Source organism: Podarcis muralis, chromosome 10 (assembly GCF_964188315.1).
Source record: "Podarcis muralis chromosome 10, rPodMur119.hap1.1, whole genome shotgun sequence".
NCBI lineage: Eukaryota > Metazoa > Chordata > Lepidosauria > Squamata > Lacertidae > Podarcis > Podarcis muralis.
In genome coordinates this window covers 47,531,586-47,557,155 of record NC_135664.1, presented here as the reverse complement: position 1 = coordinate 47,557,155, position 25,570 = coordinate 47,531,586, and the positions used below count along the sequence as shown (strand labels likewise).

Here is a 25,570-nt window from a genome sequence, read left to right as displayed (position 1 = left end):
TATCCCGGGCGAGACAATCTGTCTCAGAGACAGAAGTAAATAGAGGCAATCCCCCATTCAATCACAAAATGGGTTGGGGTATTTGATTGGCTTTGGCATATGTACACTCCTTCTTATTGGCCGCCACGATCAAATTCCCGCCTTCTTTTCTCACCTACTCACCTCGGCCGTAATCTTGCTCTCTGATTGGCGGAGGCTCCACTCCCGCCTATTACTTAAATATTTGCCACGATTGGCGAGGAACTTTGTTTATCATGCATTCTTCCTTCCCATTGGCCGCGAGCAGGTAGAAAGATAACACCGCCCCGCTCCCACCCGGAGTTTCCAGAATAGAGATAAATAAAAATCCCGGTAGCGCTGCTGCTACTGCTTTTATTTTCTGAACCAGAGGAACCGCAAAAAGGGTATTCGAAGGAGGCATATGGCTCATCCATATTAATAAGCTCTAGCTGCGGGTTGTCATAGCAATACAGCAATTAATGTATTAACAGTGCTGCTCCCCGATTGGTCAACAGGGTACTAAATTATTAAGCAGGCCCGTTCGGGGGGCGGAGCTCGGCGGGCTCCTCCGGCTCGGTCGACGCGAGGGGTGGGCGGGGCCTATGCTAATGAGGCCGGAGAAGGAGGCCGGGGCTGCCAAGATGGCGACGGAGCGCAGTCGCTCCCCGATGGGGGGCTCGCCGGTGCCGGCCTCGATGTTCGCCCCGGAGCCCGCCTCTCACGGCGGGGCAGTGGCGGCCTCTTCCAGGTTCCACCGCGGCGTCGCGGACTCGGACTGCAGCGAGGACGGCGAGGTGCTGAATGGGGAGCCCGAGCTCGACCTCACCAGCAAGGTAGGCCCGGCGGCCGGGGGGCAGCGGAGACCCAGGGCCCCGCCAGCCCAGACCCCGGTACCTGGCGCCTCCGGTCCCCCTCACGCGCCCGGAGGCAGCTCCGGCACTTCCCTCTCTCTCCGTTCGGTCTGGCGGCGGTGCCTCCTCTTGTCCTTCCGGGCACTTCGTCCAGCCCCCTTTAAGGAGCGCGGAGCGGGTACCCCGGGCCCCTTGCCGACGCTCCCTCCTGAGGCGGCTACCCCCCTGCGAGTCCTGAGGCACAAGGAGGGCGAGAGTGTCGCCAAGGGGCGACGGCGGCAGCTTCAAGGGTACGGGCTGGTGTACGTGGCACGCGAGAGTGGATTCAGACGGGGACGAGAAGGGGGGGGGGCCGTAAACAGGCTTACTCGCAAGTAAGGCCCTCCGTTTTCAGTGGGGCTTACCCCACGTTTAGGCACGTTTAGGATTGCAGCCCCGCAGCCCAGCCCTGTAAATAATGCCTGCTCAGAAATAAGTTCCATTCATTTCCGCGAAGCTTACTCCCGGTTTAAGCGTAGGTAGGGTTTCAGCTGAAGTTGTTGTTTCCCCGTTTGTAGTTTCCTTAACAACAACAACAACAACACCCTCGTGCTGTGTTAATACAGCCCTTCTAAGTGCAAAGTTCAAGCTCCTCGCTTATCTTTTTATGGCATTGCTTTAAAAAAAAAGGTTAAAGTTGCAATTGTTAAACAGGTGCTGTGGGTGAAGTACTGTAAAGGGATAGCCTTTATGTTTTGTATTACTACCCTAAAGTGCAATAAGGGCGATGTTTAAACAAAAGAATGGGCAGCGATACCTGCATGGCTGTTAGTTAACCTGCTGGATGGGCATCATGTGATGTGCTCAAAAGGGACAAAATCTCAGAGCAGAGTATCCATGAAAAGTGATGATGGGCCATTTTATAAGTTCAGACATTTGGGGCTGTTGTGCTTTACATTTTGTGTGTGACCTCTGCAGTTGTGGGTAAATGGAAGTCATAGGGAAAAGTGGAGTGGCTTTTCATGTGATCTAACTCATGAATAAAATAGGAGTACCTTGAGTTTATTTTTTGTTTTAAGCCATCACAAAGCAGCATAATATTTTTTACGTTACTAAGAATTTGTTTGATCGGCAGTGTTTTTAAAATGAACACACACATACACATATATATATTATACACAGACACACATATACATACATACACATATACACTTCAGTCTTCTTCACACTGCTTTTGCTAAGCTTTCTGAATTTCCCTTTCTACTTTGTGGCTCCTTGGTGTCATATCAACCCTTTTTTATTTCCTCTGTCATAACCCGCCCCCCAAAGGACTACATTGCATATCTTTTGAGTATAAGCTGAGTCTCATAATTATGAACTCTTTGAAAAACAGTTCATAAACAATTTGAGAGAAAATCATCTACTAGTTAGTGCCAGTGATTTTGGCCCTCTCCCCCATATCAGCATGTTTAACACAGATACCTGGTTTATTTTCAGCTAGTAATGGTGAGCCCAACATCAGAGCAGTATGATAGCTTGCTGCGGCAGATGTGGGAGAGGATGGATGAAGGATGTGGGGAGACCATCTATGTCATTGGACAAGGATCAGGTGAGCATGGTTTCCTCCTTCAATACCACAAGCCAAGCTAAAGATGCTATAGTGGTTTCAGCAGAAACAGCTATTGCTTGAAGTATAGTGTTTGTGGGATGGGACAGTTAGTATATTAGATCTCAAGTGTTAAAAGCCTTTCTTTCATAACACAAATAAACTCATTGGATTATTCCTGCATGCAGCTAATGCTGTGTTGCATGTTGGCCACATATGCCTAGTAGTAACTATTTGCTTTCAGTAAACAATTCTGACCTGCGTTTTGAATAAGTATATCCCATTCAAATGACATGTGGGCTAAAGAAGGGATGTGTTTTAGCTTGTCTGCTATTAAACCATAATTTGAATGATCTGTTCCAAACCATATGCTCAAGAGCACCACTTTCCCAGAGAGGCTGGCACAGAGATCCCTTTGTTACTGTGCACTGCTGATGTGTACTATTCTCACAATCCCAGGGTGGACTCAGTACAGTTATGGCAAAATTCAACCATGAATGAACTGAGCATAATTCTAGCAGCTAGTGAATTGTTTGTTTTCCCCAAACAAACTGTGAATGGTAAACCAAGAGCAAATCTTGGTTACAATAAGTTCACCGTTTGTTGAGAGCGAGGAAAACCTCAAGCTTGGGTTTGCATGTAACACTAAGGCCAATGGTTTGGCTCTGAGTAGTGAAACAGCAGCAGGACCAGTGGAGGAGCAAAGCCGCCACGGTTTTCACTCTGGGTAGCTGCGTGTTTCGTTGTTGTTGCTAATCCCTGGTTTAGCTTAGCATTGCATGCAGCCATGGGTTTTTTCCGTAAAGCAAGTTGAAAATGTTTAGGGCAGTTAATGTTTTTCCTCTAATTGGGGTTTTGGTTTTTTTGGTAGTGCTACATATTTACTTTTCTCTGCTCCCACCACCCAGTGTAAAAGATTAAAGGGCATTTGCTGCCTTTGAAGTGACTGGTGGTTTTGGCATTGGTGTTCTTGGCTCAGGTGATGTCAGTCTGCTCAGTCTTCAAAGAAACGGGTGGGGGGAGGGGGGAAGTGTAGCAAGTGTTAGATTTGCACCAGCATAAGTTTCTCAACTGTTATCAGTATTTAATGGGTTAGGGTAGGAGGAGTCAACCACATCTTGTGAACTACAGCTCCCATCATCCCTGACCATTGGCTATGGTGGCCGAGTCTGATGGCAACAGTGGTCCAAAACATCTGGAGGGCATCTTGGCTACCTCTAGAGTAGGGTGTGGGTTTAGGTAATGACCTTCTTGCTGTGTCTTCAACTAATGGAGCCAAGGTTTTGAAGAGGGTAGCACAATTGACTCTCGTACATCCCACCTTTCCTTCCAAACTTTTGAGATGGACACTGTTTAGCCTGGAGAAATAGGGCTAAATGAACAGTTAAATGCATTGCATTGCATAAGCATTTGAAATTAAAATGGATTCTTCATTTCCTTGCCTGGCCCATTTGTGGCAAGACCCTGGTGAGGTTACATTAATGACAAAGTAACTCCTGGTCTGACAAAACATTTGAAGCAGCTGTTCCTCATTTCTTCCCCATGCCTACATTAGATGGGACTGAGTACGGGCTCAGTGATGCAGATATGGAAGCATCCTACGCCACCGTGAAGAGCATGGCTGAGCAAATAGATGCAGATGTGATCCTCTTGCGGGAGCACCAAGAGGCAGGAGGCAAAGTGCGTGACTACCTGGTGCGGAAGCGGGTGGGTGACAACGATTTCCTGGAGGTCAGGTAAGGAGATAGGTAGAAGGAGTGTTCGTCAGCATGAAGCTCACTCCTGTAACCTGTACACGTAGTGGTGAGAAGCTGGAAACTCTGGTTTGGCTATGGGAGTGACTCTGCCTCTCCTTACTAATTAACTTTCCTTTCCTCTGTGCTTTGTATACAAGCCAGTGGTTAGGATCTTGCGCACATACTTGGCTGATCAAGCAGTATCTGAATGAAAGGATTGCTGTTGTAGGTTTTTGCCCTCTTTGTGCTATGTGTAAGCCTGGATACTTTAGTTGGTTAGAGCATGGTGCTTATAATGTCAAGGTGGCAAGTTTGATCCCTGTACGGGACAGCTTCCTATTCCTGCATTGCAGGGGGTTGGACTAGATGACCCTCAGGGTCCCTTCCAGCTCTAAAATTCTAGTCTATGAAACCCCATAGGTCCTGTCTTTTACTCATTTTTAAAGGGTTTATTGATTTCGGCCATAATATCGATTTTGATGCGTGGCAAGAACTAAGGAATGTAAACATGAAATTTACGGCTTGTACTGCTTTAAAAGAGAATTTGTGGGAAATGATCTACAGATGGCATCTAACGCCGGTAAAGCTAGCAAGGATGTATAGAACAAAAAATAAGAAATGTTGGAAGTGTGGAGAGGTAGAGGGTGACCTCTACCATATGTGGTGGACCTGTAGTAAAGTGAAGGGCTTTTGGGAACTAATCTATAACGAACTTTAAAAAATCTTTAAATATTCTTTCCCAAAAAGACCTGAAGCTTTTCTACTAGGATTGATTGGAAAGGAAATTGAAAAAAAAGATAAAAACCTCTTTTTATATGGCACGACAGCAGCCAGAAATATGTTAGCTCAGAATTGGAAAACAGACATAATACCAAATATAATGGACTGGCAGGTTAAAATGATGGACTACGCAGAACTGGCCAGACTATCAGGAAAATTAAGAGATCAGGATGAGCAGAAGTTTCAAGAAAATTGGAGTAAATATTTGATGTATATAAGAAACAATTGCAAATCTTTGAAGACACTGGTAGGGTTGGAATAACTCTTACAGCGTGTAGTTGATAATAAGATATATAGAGTATGTGATATTAGAACTTTATTTGATACTTACCAAAGAAATGGAGGGAAGTCAGAGGCATGATAGAGCCTAAGTTAAATATGTAATCTTTATATGTGTAATTTATGAATGTATGTATGTGTACTGAAAATCAATAAAAAATAAATTTGCAAAAAATAAAATAAAGGGTTTATTTCAGAGATTGCACATGACCGATGACATTCTGATGGCTTCCTTTTGCCTTCCTACAGGGTAGCCGTGGTTGGCAATGTGGACGCAGGGAAGAGCACGCTGCTGGGTGTTCTCACCCATGGTGAGCTGGACAATGGACGTGGCTTTGCCCGGCAAAAGCTTTTCCGCCACAAGCACGAGATCGAATCGGGCCGTACTAGCAGCGTGGGCAATGACATATTGGGCTTTGACAGTGAGGGCAATGTAGTGAACAAGCCCGATAGCCATGGTGGAAGTCTGGAGTGGACTAAGATTTGTGAGAAGTCAACAAAGGTCATAACCTTCATTGACCTGGCTGGGCACGAGAAGTACCTGAAGACTACAGTCTTTGGCATGACTGGGCACCTACCTGACTTCTGCATGCTAATGGTAAGCTGTGCCATGGTGGTGGGATGTCAGTAGCAGCACGGGGCTCTTAACATCCACAGCACTTTCCCATCTTTTTTGTTGGAGAGTTAAGGAATTATTGAAAACAATATAGGCTAGAATTCTCACTGTTATTGTGAACAGGAGCTCAAAAATTAGTTGGAGCCGTGGGCCATGTCACTCTCAGTAAGTGGTGATTTCCTACCATAGAATGTTGGAGGCTTCAAGGTTGGGAACAAACTGCTTGGAGGACTGTTTCTTGCGGTTCACCATGTTCCTCTTTTGCCTATCTGAGGGTGATTTATGGCCTATGTTAAGGATTGAACTGAGTTCTCCATTCATGCTCATGCATCAGATACGGGTGCAAGCTTCTACATAAGTAAATGCTCTAAGCAAAAACACCATGAAGTTCAGAAAAGTTCTTTCTCAAGTGCCCCCTGCCCATGTGTCAGGGTGTCAAAGATATTGTCATGTGTGCAAAGCATTCAAGGTTCGGTACCTATTTCCAGAACTTAATTTGACATTTGTCCTTGCTGGTCTCCCCCACTCTCCCAGCAGCAGCAGCAACAACAACAAAGATTTTTTCTGCACTGTAAGGACACCTAATTCTGCCATAGTGGCTTAACACAACTTGTCTCAGGTTCTATCTGTATCAGTGGATTTATTTCCGCAACCATGAGAGGCAAACTATTCCTCCCACTGTGGCACATTCCTGTGTTGGTTTTGGAGTGTGTGTGCTTCAGTCACATAAACAAAGAATTCTCAGATTTATTGGCAAGTACGGTAGTCTAAACAGACAGGTGCTTCCTTGTGAGGAGATTAAGTGGTATAGAAATTCTTTAGCTTAGTTTTCTGTTCATAGGTCAGTATCCCATATCAACCTTTCTTATCAATAAGAGCCACAGCCTGCCACTTGATGACATGCTTGCAGAATGACATTAAGGGGTAGCTGATACACTCTGAGATAGTGGCTCAGTTGGGACATTGTTCCCAGGTTCATCAACCATGGTATATGTCAAGAAAAGGAAAACCTGTGGCCCTCCAGATGTTGTTAGATTCTCAAGTCCATTCGCCCCAGCCAGCAAGGTTGGTGGGTGGTGATTAGTGAGGTGAGGTTCTCCAGAGAATATTCTCCAGAGAATATTCTCAAGAATGAGAATATTTTTGACAATATTCTCTGCTAGAAAATTCTCTGGGGAATATTTTCCATGAACTGTAAATTCTAATGTAAGAACCAGTTTTACAACCCACATTAAAAAAATCTAGTAAATAATAAGTCAAGCTGCGATATTGCCAGTGTAAATAATGAATAATGATTTTTTTGATCCAGTTACATTACTGGGCATTGTGTCATTCACCATTGGCAGTTCTGAAATGTGAGCTACAGAAAACCTATTTTTTTTAAAAAAAAAAGTTTTAAAAATGCTATTCATTTAATTTGATGAACATTTGGATTTGTATGTATTTCAACTATTTGTAATAGCCTTTTTTCTATTTTGGTGTGACCTTATTCTTAGCAATTCTATACCCTTGGCCATAAGTGTGATTTTTTTAAAAATTTTTTTACAGAAAGTAGTTTTAATGCTTTCTACACTTAAAAGTACCTAGGCCTATACAATTATGTGTAACAGCATGTGAGGTGGCCTTGATTTAAACAGCTGACTTTTCTATATTTTTATTCAGTGCCAGTAACTGGTTTTTGCAATGCCATTCAATGGTACAGTATTTTCATTAATCGAGAATATTCTCCAAAAGATTATTCTCGAGAATTTAACATCACTAGTGGTGATGATGAGAGTTGGAGTTCAAGAGCATCTGGAAGGTCACAGGTTTCCTATCTCTAGATTGTGATGCTAGATTATTTTCCAGTTTTGTTAATTGGCATTAAACCAGAGTTCCCCAGTTTGGGGTACGGGGAACACCCATTTTAGGCACGACCTATATGTGTGCGACCGTGCACATGCACACAGCACCAGCCCTGGGAGTGACCAGGAAAGATGTCATCAAAATGGGGGGGGGGGGCAGGGCATTTCCATTGCATGTGATTTCATGCAAGCTTGCAATGACCCGGAACATAACCCCCCCACAAATCGGGGTTTGGCTGTAATTGAGAATTCTGGCTTGATACAAGCCAGGAGCTTTGTGGTGAAGCTGGCATGTGATGTGAGGAAGAAGAGTTAGGGAGGAGTGCTTGGCCCCAAAGCTAGTCCCTGACTTCATATGCCAGGGAGGCTGGGAACATCATCGGAACAGCGTCACTGGCTTCCCTACATCAAAACAGAGAAGTAGAGTTCTAGTTATGGCACTTATTTTGGAGCAGACTATACTAGCCATTCTTGGCAATGCTAGGAGAAGGAGGTAGTGGGCAGGCACCCACAAGAAGGCTAGCTCTGACACAATGCCACCTGCAAATGCAATGGTTTTTTAAAAGTGATTTTGTGATTGGCATGAACTGGGAAAAGTTTAGTTGATAGCCTATTCCACCGTGGCTCTTCCTGAGAGGATTCTGGGAATAGGACCCAGGATTCCTCTTCCATCTATTCTTGACATTATCCTGGTGAAGCAGTAGGAAACAAGCCTTTCTGGTTTACTTTGCACACCATGGAACATACCAGAAACGTTATTCCAAGAGTGGCAAGTGCTAATGTCTGAATTAGCTCTTACTCTATTGTAAGAGCGCTGGGTTTCTGTCCAATGCTGTGTGAGCAGAACTCCTGCAACCGTCTGGAGCAGGTTTTGAAGCTGTACAAGGGGGCTGAATTGGGAGGAGAGGAAAGAGAAGCTCCGTTGCCTAAATAGAAGTCTCTTGTGCTAGTGGGACAACAGTATTAGATAGAACCATTGCTCTCATAATTTATTAAAAACTGACCTCTTGCCTTTCTCTTGTGGCGTATCTGCATTACACTGCCCAGCAAAGTCGCAGCCGTATATCTAGACAGAGACTTAAAATTCTGCCTGCCTCCCCCACTCCCCACTTCATTGTGCTTTTCCTTGATACAGGTTGGCAGCAACGCAGGAATTGTTGGGATGACCAAGGAGCACCTGGGCCTTGCATTGGCGCTCAACGTCCCAGTCTTTGTGGTGGTGACCAAGATTGACATGTGTCCTGCCAACATTCTCCAAGGTATTTGCCTGTAAACTGCCCTGTGATTGTGGGGTGAAGGGTGGTATATAAACAAAATAAACTGAAGATGGCGCAAACAGCTTCTCTCTCCTGTGAAGTGTTTGCCATCTGTTTTGGTAGTGTGTCTTCAGACTCTACTAAGGAGCCGTTTAAGCAAACTCTTCTTTCTAGCCATCTCCAATTCCTGGCCTGCATTGCTTCTTACTCGTTGAGACTTATTTGACGTACAATTTTTTTTCTCTGTAGCTGGTCTCTTAAAACTGTCATATCAGCAGTTCTAAAACAATTGTTTTGCAACAGTGAAGCTGCTCAAAAGCAATGTTTTGACATGTGTTCTTCCCCAACTGCTGTAAATAAGATTATGGGAAAGAGAAGGCAGCTGAGAGTTAGACTTTTTGCCTCTGTTCACTTCCTGGTTCTTAGGGTCATGAAAGAGCCAATTAGTGTAGCCTGTTCCCCACAGGGCCCAACACGGTGCTTCCTAAAACAAAAGCAGCAACTCTTTCCTGCTGTTTCTCCTCCCGCAACTGATGTTCAGTTACATGATATCCCTGAACACTGAGAAACCATTTAGCTATTGTCACCAATAGCCATAAACACTGCAACCAAAATGAGTGCTTAGGAAATATTATTGCCATTTCCCTTGTATGTAATTATGCACTTCCAAAAAAAGAGGTCCACAAAGATGATCACTAGTGGCAGATGCTGGGCATCAGATAGAAAAGGAATGCACTTTGGGACTACACAGTGGAAAGCGAGAGAGCAAATGGTTTGCTACCAAGCTCATTCAAAATGTGCGGGCTCCTGTTCAAGAGACCCCTGTTTTTCTGGTACTGCAGTTATTGGCTTTTCTGTTACTTGCTGCATAAGATGACCCAGGAACCTCTGCAATGTGCAGCTAGCACTGTGGTAGAAAATGGAAATTTGAGAATTGGTCAGGTGGACCTAGCATTCGGTGTGCTTCAAAGTGGGCGCTTTTAAAATGTGTACATGATGTTGCATACATCTTGGCACCCATCTTTCCTGTGCACATCTTGTTTTTCACTCCTCATCATAACAGTAAGCATTTGTGGGGAAATCGGTTTATTCCGGCAAAGACAAGCTCTCATCTTAGAGGAGCATCTAGCACAACATGCAATTAGACATGGAATCCACCGCCAGGAGCAAATTTTGAGACAAGGGTTTGGCTAGAATTGGACATCTTTTCAAAGCTCTGGTAGCACTGCTAGCTTTGTAAACAAACAAAATGAAACCACCAATTCTCAAGCAGAAAACACATCCTAGTCTTTCTTGTGAAAACGATAGCCTTCCAGTCATAATATTCCATGGTTTCCCTGCAGGCTTCCTGAAATTGAAACAGGATGTGTAGTACAGAAAAGCCTATGCAAATTTCTGGATTGTATGTAATGTTTTGATAGCTTCTTAGTAGCAATACGGAACTTATTTCTCGCTCTGAGGCTTAGCTTGACAACTTCTACAATTAGAATAGCAGTGGAAATTCAATACATACTAGCTGTAATAGCTGGCTTGTTTTTCAGATCAATATCCTGGTGCCCACCAGATGCATTTACTATGGCTCCCATCATCCTTGGTTGATATGGCCAATGGTCCATAATGGGGGGTGGTAATCCAGAAATCTGGAGGTGTCAGACTGGGGAAGGTTTGTCAATGTGGTCAACATCCAGACATGGACAGAGAAAAGATCTGTTAAGGGCACAAGAAGCCCCATATTACAACCTCTAAAGCCCAATTTCACTAACCCTTTTGTGTCAAAGACTCCTGCATGTTCTCTTATATGTTCTTGATACTTAAATAGCTTTCCTTTTAAATTTAAAATCTGTAACGATATCCCAGCTTGCTCACACATACATACAAACTTGGGGCAAAGAAAGTACACCCTCTCTGAATTCTGTGGTTTTACATATGAGGACATACAGTGGACCCTCGGGTTACATTAACTTCGGGTAACGTAATTTTCAGACTGCGAATGCGGCAAACCCGGAAGTGGGTTTGGCACTTGCGTGTGCGCAGAAGCACTCTTTGCACAGAAGCGCTTTGCACCGCTGCATGCATGCGCAGAAGCAGTCCTCCGGTTACGAAATTTTTGGGATACAGCCAGGCCTCCGGAACGGATCCCGTTCGTAACCAGAGGTACCACTGTAATAAGGTCCGTTTCTTAGAAGGTCTTAAAATTAGGTAAATAAACTAAGGCACTAAAGTTGAATCCAAGAAAGGGCATATTGATCTAATCCTCTCCATTTTATTCATCAAGAAACCCTGAAGCTGTTGCAACGACTTCTGAAGTCCCCAGGATGCAGAAAGATCCCTGTCCTGGTCCAGAGCAAAGATGATGTCATCGTTACTGCCTCCAACTTCAGCTCAGAAAGGTGACGGAAATGAAAACAAAGTGGACCACTCTTTGACTCTTCTGGGATGATAATTGGTTGGGAGCACAAACAGGTCTTTTCTAGTTGCAGTATAAGGAATTTGTAACAGAGATGTGGAATATGTTTACAGGCTTAAATAGCAAGGATCCTGAATTGGTGGGATCAGCGCCTTTAGCTCTGTTGGGCAGGTTCAAAACAGATTATCCAGGTTTCTGGGCAAGAAATGCATGCGAAGAGGTGAAGATGGATGGTAGAAATGGCCAGGACTGGAGTTAACATGGACTTCAGGAATCATCTTTCTTTTTGCCACATATATTAGTTTGTTTTTCTTGCCAGTGAGTGGGAAATGCCAAGGTCAAATTCTAATGAAACCATGTGGAGTTGTCTCTGTTGCTTTGAATCCATTTCTGGCATCCACAGTTGGTGCAAGGATGAAAGCAAGCAGAGGACTTAGGAGGATGGGGGGTGATGGCTAGGAGCAGAAAATGAATGGCCCTGCTTGTGTGTAGAGGCTGAAGCGAATGGCCTTGCAAGAAGTCTGGCCAGGAGTCTGCTGCTGATCTATTGCATGAGACACCCTCCCCGCCGCTGCCGCAGAATGTGGATGCCATGTGTATGGATCAGAAGATAAGCCATACTGGAAAACTGGGATAAATGAAGGAAGTGAACAGTTGCATGAGGTTGGCAGCTAGCATTGTGTTAGGTCTGTCCTTTTCTTGAAATATCCTGGACAACTGATGATGGTTGGCATGTCTGCTGGACCATTCTCTTAATGGCTTGGTCCCAACTGCTGATGAGAGAGGGAAAGAGAGTAAAATTGTAGGAGCTAAAAATGTAAATATTACATCTGATCTAACTAAGAGCGTGTGATCTAAAAGGAAGCTGACCGTGCAAGATGACTCTCCAGTTGAGTGGGCACTTTTGCTGCCATCCCAGAAAAAACAGAAGTAGATATAAAGTTATTTAACTGAATGTCGCTAGTGTTAAGAGTACTACAGCTAGTACTTTCCTGTAGGGAATTTTCCTTCCGATACTGAGCATGCCAACCAGCACCTGTGATGTCTTGCAAGTATTAAGATCAACCTGTGAATAACTCATATGTTCTCTCTCTTTCTCTCTGTTCCAATTAGGATGTGCCCAATATTCCAGATTTCCAATGTCACCGGTGAGAACCTGGAATTGCTTAAGATGTTTCTCAATCTCCTGTCTCCAAGGACCAGTTACAGGGAAGAGGAACCTGCAGAATTCCAGATAGATGACACTTACTCTGTTCCAGTAAGGAGAGTGGTGCTGAGAGTCTCACTTCAGTCTAATTTTTTTCCAAGAGGACGAAGGAATGGGGATGTTGGCTTGATTCTGCTGTTGCTCTACCATTGTGACTAATTCATTTGCCTTTTGCACTTCTCCCTGATGCAGGGTGTAGGGACAGTGGTGTCTGGGACAACACTAAGAGGCCTGATCAAGTTAAATGACACCTTGCTGCTCGGCCCAGACCCTCTGGGTAACTTCTTGCCCATTGCTGTGAAGTCCATCCACCGCAAGCGCATGCCCGTCAAAGAGGTTCGAGGAGGACAGACTGCCTCCTTTGCTCTGAAGAAGGTGAGTGTGGACTTCATTGGCCAAGGGTATTCCATTGCTTTTCTGCTGGGAGAAAATGAGGGTTTTTTTGGGAAACTGCCAATGCAGTTATGAGAATGTTTACTTTGAGACTGCACAAAAAGTAAATCTAGTTGCGTTGGGCCATAAGAAAAAGTTCCAAAATCTACATGAGGGCAATCCCTAATGCTATAAAATAACATGCAAGCTTTTAAGTTCTGTAGAAATCTTCATCAGACTAGATGGGAAATAAAATAGGGTTGTGGGGAAAGAGAATATTAGGGCTGGTTTTTGAGCTGCCTTAATGGTGTCATTTCATCACAGTTTTAAGGTAGCATGTGGGAGGAGATAGCGGACAATCAGATGGGGTTCTGTTAGGTGCTTGGTTGATTTCCTGTTGCACCCAGAACTGTTGAGGAGAAACATATGGTGGCTGGTACTTCATGTTTGGGACATATGAAATCCAGCTGTTAATCACATCTGTCTTCATCCTTGGGCAATGGTACCAAGTCCTCCTGCATTCAGATGTGGTTTTCTCCCTAGTCATTGTTTTTAGCATTGCAACTTCTCAGGCTTAATATATGGAGCTGAGAGCAGGTTTTATTTGCAGGGTCTAATATTGCAAAGGCATGCTAGGACTAAACTTGTCTAAAGGCAGCAGTGGACATTGTGCTTTTAAGTGAGTCGTTTGTTTGGCAGAGAGAAAGCCAAAGGAATACTTTCACTATTGCATCCCAACTTCTCTACATCCATGAAGGATGGACATTTGTAATTTCTGCATCATTTAGGCAACATAAGTGTGTCTGTGACTGAAGTTTGTCCTCATAGGGATGAAGGAAGGACAGCGTTGTAGGAAAATCTGATAACATCCCTTAAGGATAGCAATTTTGTGCTGACCAAAACCATCCCTTGAAGTTTTTTTCTTTTGAAATTATTTCATTCTCATGTTTCTCCCAACACCTTTGTAAAACTCATGCTCAGCAGTATGTTCAGCTGGATGGGCATCCCATTCCATCCCAAAATAGTCTTATCTGATCTTTCATCTGTAAAAATGCTAGGAAAATATATAGATTTCTTCTTTTTAAAAAATCAGCCTAAGTGAATTAATTACTAAATTATGCTTTAAAATTGTTGCACTTCCAGATCAAGCGCTCCTCTATCCGGAAAGGCATGGTGATGGTGTCTCCCCGATTAAATCCTCAAGCGTCTTGGGAATTTGAAGCTGAGATTCTGGTTCTGCATCATCCTACCACCATCAGTCCACGTTATCAGGCGATGGGTATGTGTAGGGTTTTTTTGTATCCCTTACACACTCCTCCTGCCTTGGCCCTGGGTATTGAATTAATTTGTGGTTGCGTCATTTAAGTTCTGATACCAACAAATTTACGAGGAGCAGCAACCACAAGAGGATGGCTGAAAGAGAAAGCAATTCCTTGTGGATCAAATTTGGGACGTGATAGAAGGCTCTTATGGGATCTGTCACCAGGGGCGCTTGACTTGCACCTTCATCAAAATCCCACTTGAGCTATGGGTTCAGTGGATAGCTATAGAAGAATTGCACTTGGCCTCTGTAGCCTTCCCTATAGAAGTTATGAGGCATGGTGGTAGGGCTGGCTTGCTGAGCAGATTAGTGGTATGTACGTAGATTATCTTCTGACGTTGCCTCTCCACTGGAAATTGAATATACAGTACCTGATGACAAACATGGATTCGTAAGGTGTTTGTATTGTGAATTTAGCGGCATCTGCATGCAGCAGCATAGCTGGTGGCAGTTCAGGGTATCCTGTGCTACTGAGATTTGTCTGCTTGTTGCAGTTTGAGTGCCAGTGAGAATCTTACTGTTCACAGTGCATTGTGGCAGCATCCGCCAGACAGCCACTATCCTCAGTATGGACAAAGACTGTCTACGCACAGGAGACAAGGCGACCGTGCACTTCCGCTTCATCAAGACCCCGGAGTACCTGCACATAGACCAGCGGCTGGTTTTCCGTGAAGGGCGTACCAAAGCTGTGGGTACCATCACCAAGGTAATAGAGCTTTTGGGGTACAATAGGACATAGGTTCTCAAAGTTTGTGCATGCCATAGGTACAGTACTACAGACACCTACCTTCCCTCTAGTTAGTTACTGAAAACCCTAGCTTCTTGATAGATGATGATGGGGAAGTTGCTTGGTTTATCAGAATTTTCATACCTTCCTTGAACCCATGTCATATGCACTAGTGGCTCTGTTCTCCTTTTCCTTTTTCCCTGTCTTTAGGATAGGAGTGAGTATTGCTAGTTGATTTAAAAACAACAACAAAAACCCCAACCTTAAACCCAGACTTGCATATAACTCTGCTAGACAGAACAAGCTTTCTTTCTCTTCCACTAATTCCTGTATTCCCTTACTGAATGGGGATTATTGCTCATCTGTGCTCCCCCCTTTAAACCATATGTTTCTCAAATGGCCAAGTTTTTTTAATACTTGCCAAACTTTTCTGCCAGCCCGGCCACCTAGTCTGTGCTGTGAAGGCCTTGCTTCCTTTCTGGGTGAAGGGCAAGTTGCTTGGCATTCAAGTTGTTTCTTCCCATCTCTATAAATTACTTTTTTAAAAAAGATCTTGGGAACTTTGTGGGACCTGGTTGTTGACAGAAAGCGGTTTCATGCATGACCTGGGTTAAAAATAATAATGAAAGGAGACTATTTTCATCCTGACTTGGCGCATGGCCCAGCGAGGCTTAGATGTTGTTATCACACCTCTGCTTTACCTACCTGCCCTACTGCAGGTAATAAGAGACATGAAACAGAAAAGTGCTTAAAGAACAGAGAGGAAATTGTTGTCACTTCCCTTCCCACTGCAGGGGAAGTGGGAGATAAAGAGAGCTGTGCGGGTGTGAATGAGATTTGGTGTGTTGCTGTGTGCGTGCACCATTCTCAGTCCTTCTATTTTATTTACAGGGCAGTTTACAATATAAAAACACAAAGATACACAACATTGTAACAAACAAAACAACACATACACACACACAAACCAGTTCAAAAGGCCATAGAATGTTTAATTAGCGGAGTAAGAGGAATGGTTTTCCTTAGCGCTTAAATATGTGTCATGAAGGTGCCAGGTGAGCCTCCCTGGGGAAGAGCATTTTCTTTCCACATATTGAAGTCCTGTTTAATGTCAAAGGTGAACTTTGCTTAAACCAATTCTGTGCTTAAAATGAAAGCAACAACACAAGCACAATTCTGTTTTTTGCCTCTACCGTCCTTTCGACTGGCAGTTACTCCAGACCACAAATAACTCTCCAATGAACTCCAAGCCTCAGCAGATCAAGATGCAGTCCACGAAAAAGGGGCCCCTGACCAAGCGAGAGGAAGGGGGAGCCCAGGCTGGCATGGCGACGGCGAGTCCCACAGTGGCAGATGATGCGGTTTCGCTGGGAGCAGCCCCCTCAGCACCTTCGAGTGCCCAACAGCCTCAGGTATGCAGAACAGCCTGTGCCCTCCCTCCTATTCCATTTCATGGCTTCTTAAGCTTTTTGTAGTAAACATGCCTACCTTTTAAGGTGAGCCAGATTTCACCTGCTATCTCCTAGTCCTGTGCCTGAATACTAGTGAGTGGCTGGCTGTGAAGTGGCTTTAGGAAGGGAGGATGGTGAGAACCTTTGCCAAGTGGGCAGAAACAGCAGGCCTGGCCTGGTGTGAGGCCCTGGGCAGTTGCCCCTGCTTGCCCATAACTGTATTGTTAGCTTTCCCCATTGGAGCCCTGCTGCTGTTCTGCAGCTTACCGGTTGGGCTTTTCTTGTGCATGTCTTTGCTGTGTGCGGTAAGGACATGTAGAGCTCAGAGAAGGACCTCTTGTGCAGTTGTGCACATGCTGTAGAAGGACCTCCTTGACCAATGACAGAGCTGTTTCATGGGGCATCTGGCTGATGAATCTTTGAAATGAAGTTCTTTCTGCTGAAGTGAAATCTTAGTCCCAGCTCCTTTGCTCTTTTGTTTTTCACTTTGCTGTATTTTAAGTGTGTGTTGGCATTATTCTGAGACTCCTGAAACTGGAGGGGTGAGGTTTAAATGCTGCAATTGCAAGCATCAGCTACGATGATAATTGTAGCAAAGAAATGCTCTTTTATACATATGTTACAGGGTGCCCTCTAAAAATCGGACTGAAAGAATCTGAGCTGCTTTCTTGCTTTCCATCTTGGGTGTAAATGTGGCTTCTTGGTGCCCTTGCTGTACTCTCTTCTCCAAAGTTTGTCTTGGGGGGGGGGGCAAAGTCTGTCATAGCCTCTGTCTATATCACTGGTGCTTTGTTTCCTCTCTTGCTGTGCTCACTTGGTGGCAGTTTTTAAGGGACTGCTCTCTCCTCTGCTGATCTTTGTCCAACATCTTGGATGTCTGCTGCCTTCTGCTCACCTATGCTTCTCTTTCCTTGCTGCTTTCCTTCAGCCTGCCCTGGATGAAGAGCCCCACAGCCGAGAGGGCAGCAAGGTACTTCTGCATCCTCTGTTGCTTTGACTTGATTGCCTTGGGGAGAAAAGGCCACCCTTGCAAGACATCCCCCTCCAAAGTCTTACAATTTTCCTTTTAGAATTCCTGCTTGCTTTGGTAGAAGCCTGGCCTATTGCAAAGGTGCTCATAGGACCAGAAAGGACAAAGACAACTTCACTTCTTTCCTTCCCCCAGGGATGGGAGACCAGTGGCACTCCAGATGTTGGACTATAACTTCCAGCATACTTTGCCATGAGTCAAACATCATCTGGGGGACCACGGGTTCCCTACCCTTGCCTTTTACTTCTGGATACAGTTGGTTGACACTGTCCATTCCCGCTCCTCTTGTTCAGTTTAGGGCTGAGAGGTTCAGATCCTGCCTTCCCCACCTTGCCCTTACCTGAGCGCTCTTTTTATCTACCCCCAGGTGAAGACTGGAGGAGGTGGCCGCCGACGTGGAGGGCAGCGCCATAAAGTGAAGTCTCAAGGGGCTATTGTGACTCCTGCTGGTGGCTGCTGAACATCGTTTTTAATCACTGCGGAATTCGCACCCTCCCCTTCTTCAACCCAAAAACCCAGAGCAGCCTAACCAAAATCCATCCCAGCTGATCTGCTACTGTGGAACTTCTCCTCCTCCTCCTCCCCTCCTGGAGAGGAGCCACCGGGGGACGCAGGGTTTACAGTTTAAGCTAACGAAGGTGACAAAAGCACACGTGGGACTGACCAGCTGCTGCCTTCTCCCTTTTTACCCCCACCCCCGCCCAAACATTTTGTACATCGTGAGCTCTTAGTCATGATTTTTTATTAGTTTTTATTATGGTGGATGTTTGTGTGTGGTATGCGTGCGGATGAAGAATCGGGAGGATCTAGGTATACAGAGTAAAGTAACTGCCTCCTCTTCTCTTCCCCACCCTGTCATATATATATTTTTGAAACTGACCCTGTGTCTGTGGTCTGCAATCAAGAATTCCTGAAATCCCATTCATACAAGTATGAATATGCTAGTTGGTTCGGAAGAGGTAGGAATTCCCCCCCCCCCTTCACACCAGTCAAACTGCGTGAGCCCTGGGCGGCCTCCTTTAGTTTAAAGTACCAATGCCTGCAATTGGTAATCGACATGAAGGAACACACACACACACTCCAGCAGCATCCCAAAAGCTGGATTGATATGAGATCCTAGATCTCATAATTATGCACTTGTAAGCTTACTTTAAAAGCGAGACTTGTGGGAGGAGTTGGAGCAGGCCACAAAAGCACTGGTGGCTTTGGTGTAAAGTCAACAAATTGATTTCACACAATCCTTTTTGGGCCTTGTGTTCAAAACCTACTATTTTTCTTGCAGTCAGTCATGGGTGCCTGCATATTCTGAATCCTGCCATATCTGGTTTTCTAACCAGCTACGTCAGATTGGGGAAAGGGAGAGACATTGCAAGTTGGCTTCTTCTGACTCACCCATTTCTTCCCCGTGGTATCCAAGTGTATCTTTAAAGGCAGTGTTTCCTTCCCCTCCTCAAGAACTGACACTGTCAGTGGGCGACTTCTCCCTGCATATTTGTGTAATGCAAGAATTCATTTCTCCTCATTAGGGAAATGGGTGTTGCTGCCTGTAAGTGGGCATGGGCCTCTTAGTGTCAAGAAGCCAGCTTGCACCCCTCATTTCAGCCTCTCCTCAGAATCATAACTGTCGTGGGTTCAGACACACTCACTGTGTAAAAGCAGGAAGAGGTTTACTGGAGCCAGCTCTGAGCTGTGCTTTTAAATTTGGACACATGTTCAGGATTTTATAACTTTGATACACATTTGCTGCTTCTTTTTGAGGCACTTATTCTGAATTGACTTTTAACTGGCATCATGTTTTTGTTTAAAAACAAAAACCAGGTTTGTAGTTCACTGGTTTGTAGCTTTTAAAGTCTCTCCCCATGTCTCTCATATTGCTGTCTGCAACATCATCCTAACATTTTTGAATGGCTGGAGTTTCCCGGAAGCTAAGAGTGAACACTGATGAGTGGGTAGGCATGGCTTATGGTCTACTTTCTTGCCTGAAACTTTGTGGGCAGCATTCTAAGCAGTGACAGTATTAATAGCACCCTTGGGGAGAGAATGGGAGCGTGCTGTGGCTAAAGGAAGACGGCAGCCTGTATCACTTGGTGCCTTGGGCACCCGGTAGCGACATCCACCTCATGGCCTTCTATTTCCAAGGGAAGTGGAGACCTTGGTGTGGTGTCCTTTTTATTTTTTCTTCTCCTTTCATTCCTTAGTTCTGAAAGAGGAATGTGCAGTGCTGAAGTTTTCATTATAAAAAAAAAAAGCCACATGGTGCTGTGTTCTGTTTTGTGACCAGCATTTAAAGACTACTGAGGCTGGCATGATGTAATAATAATAATAATAAAAAAGAAAGGTTTGTTTAAAGTTTTAAAATTAAATGGCTTTGTTGTTTGTCAGTTCTTACAACTGTAGAGGGAATGAAGCAGTGACTGTGTTGGTACCTCTGAATCTGCATGTGTCAGAGGGGAGGCTTAGATGTTTTCAAGCAGGCATCATGCAAAGCTGAAGCTACTCCTTGAGATCAGGGCTGGCTGCTCTCCTGGGCTAGGAACACACCTTGGTTTTTGTGCCTAGTCAGGGGTGTCAGTAGTGCTGACCACAAGAGAAGGGTCATTTTGCTCACTGTATGCAAAATGAGCCCCTACTTTCATTATTTATTTATTTTTGCTATTATTGACAAGAGTACAAAACTTTAAGGAGGGAGGTAGTTTATCAGTGTAATATTCAGGTGAACAGCATCTACATATTCCAGTGCATGTGAACTTTGTACCCTCTGGTGTTGGCAATAGGTATTTTACATTTTTCCCTCATTTTTTCTCCAAGCAGCTCAAGGTTGGGGAGCAGTGTACACTATGACACTATGAAGTAGGTGAGGTGCAGAGACCAAAGGTCACTTGGTAAGCTTTATATGGCCGTGTGGGGGTTTGAACCAGTGTCTTCCCCAGTCCTGGTCCTTATCTGACATTCTAACCACTGCATTTCAATCATGCTAGCTCCCGTCTGCTGAATTCCTGCTATTCGTGCAGCTGTTAAAGGCAAAGCAATAAAAGTTGGCAACCGGGCAGTATACCAGTGAACTTCAGCACCTAAGCAGAAGCCAAAAGGTATTGCCAAATTTTTAATAGGAGGAAAGGGCTTCTCTCTTAATAGTGACACATGGGGAAACGCCATTAGTTGTAGCATCCTCCCTCCTTGTGAGAAGGTGCATCTGCTGGAGAAATGCTGCTGGTCTGTTAAGCCTATCAAACACATGGAAAATGATTAAGTATTGCCAAACCTTGGTGGTGATCTTTCAGATGATAGGAACTGGAGAGAATGAACTTAACATTTAGTAAATATGTTGGAATGGTAGGTTTTAATTTTTTACACTTTTGTTTTCAGTACTTGTACCCTGCTCTTATAAGTGGAGCGGTTTTCAGAGTGGCTTAAATTGTACTTTAAACTTGAGTAGCAAAATATATTGAATGGTAGTTTGCAATGGACCAGGAGGCAATGCAGTTGGAGCTCAGTTGGAACTTGCTTATTTATTGCATTTTTATAGTGTTTAAATTACCAAAGTCTCCCAAGTTAGTGGTCTGCAGTAGTTGCAAAATACAACTATGTTGGAAATGGGCTAGAACCTGCGAACGTCTCTGCAGTCATGAACCCTGTTCTGTTTCCCATCTAGGCACAGCTAAGAGAGCCAGGCTTTTGTTCGATTCATCAAAATTGCTGCAATTAAAAATAAGGGCATTGGCTGAATTTTACAAGAGCATTTGTATCCACTCTTCAGTCAAAAAGGCTCCCAGAGCAGCTTACATACAATCAATTGAAACAGGGCAGTTTCTGCCTGCAGGCTTAGAATGTAAACAACACACAAGGGGGGGATTTCTCCTTGCCCACCCTCCTTTCCCCCCTCTAATTGGCTTCATAATGTTGAGTTTGAATGCACTGCACTGACTGAGGGCTCATCCACACTTCTGTACCTCCTGTCTGAGAGGTTTTTCTTCAGTCCCACTGCTTTCCCTGGGAAAACCTGCTGTGTATCACTGAATTGGAACAAATGTCAATCAAGTTTTCTGCAGATTACTGCTGAATTGGAACAAGCATCAAACAGTGGGGTTTCCCGGGGAAAGCGGTGGACAAAAGAAAAACCTCAGGCAGAAGGAACAGAAATGTGGACGACAGCGACAACAGCTCCAATGCAACTTATTTACAGCATAGTCTCTTCTCGCTAATGCTTCTAGCCTTCACCAATGGTCAGCTTCACCTTTTTTTAAAAAATGGTTTATTGTCTCGAGTTTCTTTTGCATAGGCATAAATTACAATCCAGAGATAGAAAATAAGGAACAGAACAGTGCAGCATTTGCAACAGGCTACATACAGTCTTAGATACAAATCCAAGCACACTTTGTACATAACTGTTTTTCATAGGAGAATCATTATTATTAATACAGCACCATCAGTGTGCATGGTGCTTTACAGAGTACAACAGGCCAGGTCAAAAGTAAAGGGAGCGGGCAAAGAAGTCATGCTTTGGAAGGTGCCTCCTACTTGCTGCCACCTTGCAAATGCCATCTGAGCACCTTGCTACTGGTCAGGGAGCTGACACAAGCATGAAATGCCTACAGTGGTCATGAAGCCATTATGTGCATGACTCACCAGCATTCTTCAACTGTTGACTCTCTGCTTGGTGTGGCTTTGAGTAGACCCTAGGACCAGGAAAAGTTTCATGCTTTTCCAAATGCATTCATTCATAAGCTCACTGAATTTTCATTTGGTCACTCTAGATTTTTAATCACTTTGTTGCACTTAGGGTCTGTTAAACACATCCTTTCTTTCCATGCAACTAATAGAGCAGAGAAGCCTATCTAAATAAATTATTGTATGGAGCCCAACTGTGGGAAACTACCCCACAATGATCAACATGGGATTTATACACCCCTAAACAGACTTCTCCATTTTCTCCCAAGTACAACCTAGCCATCAACCTCTTTTATGAGGAGTAGAGAACAGGTAAAAATCAGTGCTTATTACACCCCCCATCTTTTGGAGAGTACAAAGACAAGAGTAAGTTACCTATATTTTCTTTTGCCTACAAAAACACACACAAGTTTTTATTAGAAATTCCCACCTCACCCCACCCCACCCCAATACCATAAGTTGACCTAGTGCTTTGTAGAAGCACAACAGGTTGCCTACCAAGCATGGTGAGCTGAAGCAAGCCTCTAAAACTGCCTAATTTCAGGCTACCTCGCCCAACATTGCCCCATCACTGCAGAGAATCTGGAGCTGTATCACTCCCAGCTAATAGCGATCTGCTCAAAGACATCCAGTAAGCAAAAGCCCAGCATCCCTCAAGGCAATTGGTTCCACTGTCAGATTGCTCTTACCTTTAAAGAAGTTTCTCCTAAGGTTTAACCGCAATCCACCCTCCTGTAACAGCCTGGTTTTTTCCTAGCCCTTATTCTGTATTTCAGATGAAAAAAGCAGGAAAACCTGGCCAATGTATTTTTGTAATGCAAACCGCACACACACGCCTTCCAGAATGCTGCTTTTGCATGTCAGATGCAACTCCTGCCTGATATAAAGCAAGAGTTGCTTTTGACCATGTGGTCCTTCTACTTGCTTTCTAGGAAAAAAATGTTGGAACTGGCCTTTATTTTCTTGTTGCGTGCAAGGGCATCAAAACACTTCACAAGGATTCTGCCATAGACCAAAGAGCATAGCAGTTATCACTGGACCCTGATAGAATGATGTGCCTCTTCTAATAGTGCAGGTCATCTTAACTGATCCTGCAAGCCGCATGGCTGTGTTAGCTGGAGCAGCTAACAGCACCAGACTGGGGAAGCTGTGAAATGCTTAGCAGATAAACTGTGTTGATGTACTTCCACAGTAGCTTAGCAAGAATGCATAGATAGATAGATATGTGTTTAGTTAGCAATGCTAGGCCCTTTAGTTATAATCAGGATTATGTGTTACCAGAAGCATCCAGGCAAAAGCTGTTGTTGGGGTGGAGGTGAGTGTATGCTAAATCCCACCACCACTCATGGTTTCAGGTTTAAAATAGGAAAGCTGCCCTCTTGTCATTTGAACTACCTTCATCAATCCTTATGACTTTTTTAACACTGAAGCTGTGAGATCCACGTAATACTGTTATTTCCTTATGGACATGTTCTGTTTCTTAGAATCACACAGAAGCTTGTCTTCTTTTCAACCCCTTATCTACTTGATGTGTGTCATTATGTAATTAATTTATATACTGCCAAAGTGGCTTCTACACATAACTAATGCCACTTTCCTGTTATAGCATCCTCAAAAGGTGTGCAACTGTGCCCTTGATCATATTTACTCAAGAGTCTACTTGGCCCCTCGATATAGTTGAGAAACCAGCTGTATTCTATATAGCTTGGGGAACTACTCAAGCTGAACATAGCATTAGCCCACTCCTCTTGGGATTTAGGATGAAGACAAATGCTTCTCCCTCCAGGAGTGAGAGTGGGTTTTTCTGCTATGGGGCAAACCCTGTTTTTCCTCCTACCGCACTGACTTCTCCACTGACATAACAAATCTGCGGCCGGTATGAATTTTTGCAGCTTCTCACTCCCCTTTTCAGGCACAACTTAGCTTTTGCCAGTTCCCCAAATGCCCGTATGTCTTATATTTCTAAATGTTTATTTGGTGCCATCCCTAAATGGACATTGTTGCTATAGCCAAGCCCAAATGAAAAGCGATGGGCCAGCTGTTGTGGCAATCAGCACTCTCCACAGATAGCTGGAAGGGAGGTGGGAAGGACACAGCTTCCTGCTTATGTTAAGTAGTACTAGCTTATCGGAGCACAGCCAGCTTGCCCTGAAAATAAAAGGCAGGTAGGAAAGAAGCCCTGATTGCTCCTACATTAATTTCAGTTCAGAAATTTTCATTACTCAGCACTGCCCATTTGTTTTCAGCCTTAAGTTTGGTAAAAGCCTAGATGAAGGCACTATTTTATGAGATACTGTATCCATACCAGGAAGGCTGTCCCTCCAGAGTACAACTGTTACTGCTGGCAACTACAGATACCTATTTACTATAAATAACTAGTCAGCAAATGTTAATGTTAAGCAAATGTAACAAATTCTGACCTCTATTACCTTACCCAAGTAGTCATGAGATTTCCCGTATGGGCTAGTCTATATATTGCAGAAGAATGAGGCAATCACATAAGAGTGTACCACTTCAGAGTAAAGATGGGTATGTATGCCATTTTTTAAAATACCCTTTGCAAATTAAAATAAAAACTGGCATAGCAGGGAGAGAAATCCCACCTTTATTCCTCTGCTAGTTTTCTACTAACTATGGACGGGAAAATGCAAGGCTATCCATTGTACCACCTCAGAGCTTGAGCTGCTTATACTACCTTGTCTTACTGCACATGGGGATCAGGTGCAGAAACGTGGAAAGATTTTCCTCACCCTTTTTGACCATATGAACCCACTGGGCATTGCAGCAGCATGTGAGTTAAAACCTGCAGAACAAGAGCCAAGCACCCCTTGTTTCCTTTACAATGGAAGAAAATGAAGTTTATTTGAAGCAGGGCTCATCAAGGCCCTGTAAGCTCTATTTTAAGATTGGGGCACATTCTCTGAGATAATGGGTGTCTCTGAACATGTACAGAATGCTTTCCCTTGCCACTTAACAAGCAGCCCTGCCACACCTGGGAGTTAGGCTAAGCAAGCACGACCGTGCTGGCCAGACAATATTCATTCCCTCTAGAAAATTAAGCGTTGTAGAATGGGAATGAGTTCCAACAGTGATACATATTAGCAGAGCTAAGCAGTTCCATTAGAAAACCAACTCTGAGCACTGTAAAGTAGACTCTTCTCCCATCTTTCAACATGGCAGCCTTTGTTGTTAAATACTTAACCTGACAGGGCAAGCCCATGCATGTTCACGCTGAAGTAATTCCCACTAAGCAAAATGGGGCTTACTTGCTAGTAAGCTTGGTTAGGATTGCAGCCTCTCTCATTTAAATAAACATCAATTTCCCCCTCTTGTCTTTTTCTATGTGCAGGCTTCTTTTGCAGCCAACGCCAAACCACTTTTTACAGTGTGATTAAAGAAAAATTAAACCTTTCCAACCCAGGAAAGGGAAAAACGACAGCATG

The 25,570-nt window shown here is 44.2% G+C and overlaps 1 protein-coding gene across 2 annotated transcripts; it reads left to right on the top strand.

Annotated features, from left to right (window-relative positions):
• Window positions 1-434: 434 nt before the first annotated feature.
• On the top strand, window positions 435-19,822 carry GTPBP1 (GTP binding protein 1). Of its 2 annotated transcripts, XM_028746808.2 has the most exons (13): window positions 435-833; window positions 2,328-2,439; window positions 3,992-4,172; window positions 5,481-5,829; window positions 8,827-8,950; window positions 11,223-11,337; window positions 12,468-12,612; window positions 12,754-12,936; window positions 14,077-14,212; window positions 14,782-14,960; window positions 16,190-16,390; window positions 17,358-17,399; window positions 17,827-19,822. In XM_028746808.2, exons 1-13 carry the CDS (start codon window positions 603-605, stop codon window positions 17,917-17,919), a joined length of 2,091 nt encoding a protein of 696 aa, XP_028602641.2. In that variant the 5' UTR covers window positions 435-602; the 3' UTR covers window positions 17,920-19,822. The 2 variants fall into 2 exon arrangements, with proteins under 2 accessions (XP_028602641.2, XP_028602642.1); XM_028746809.2 differs by lacking the exon at window positions 17,358-17,399 and having other exon boundaries at window positions 451-833.
• Window positions 19,823-25,570: the final 5,748 nt, after the last annotated feature.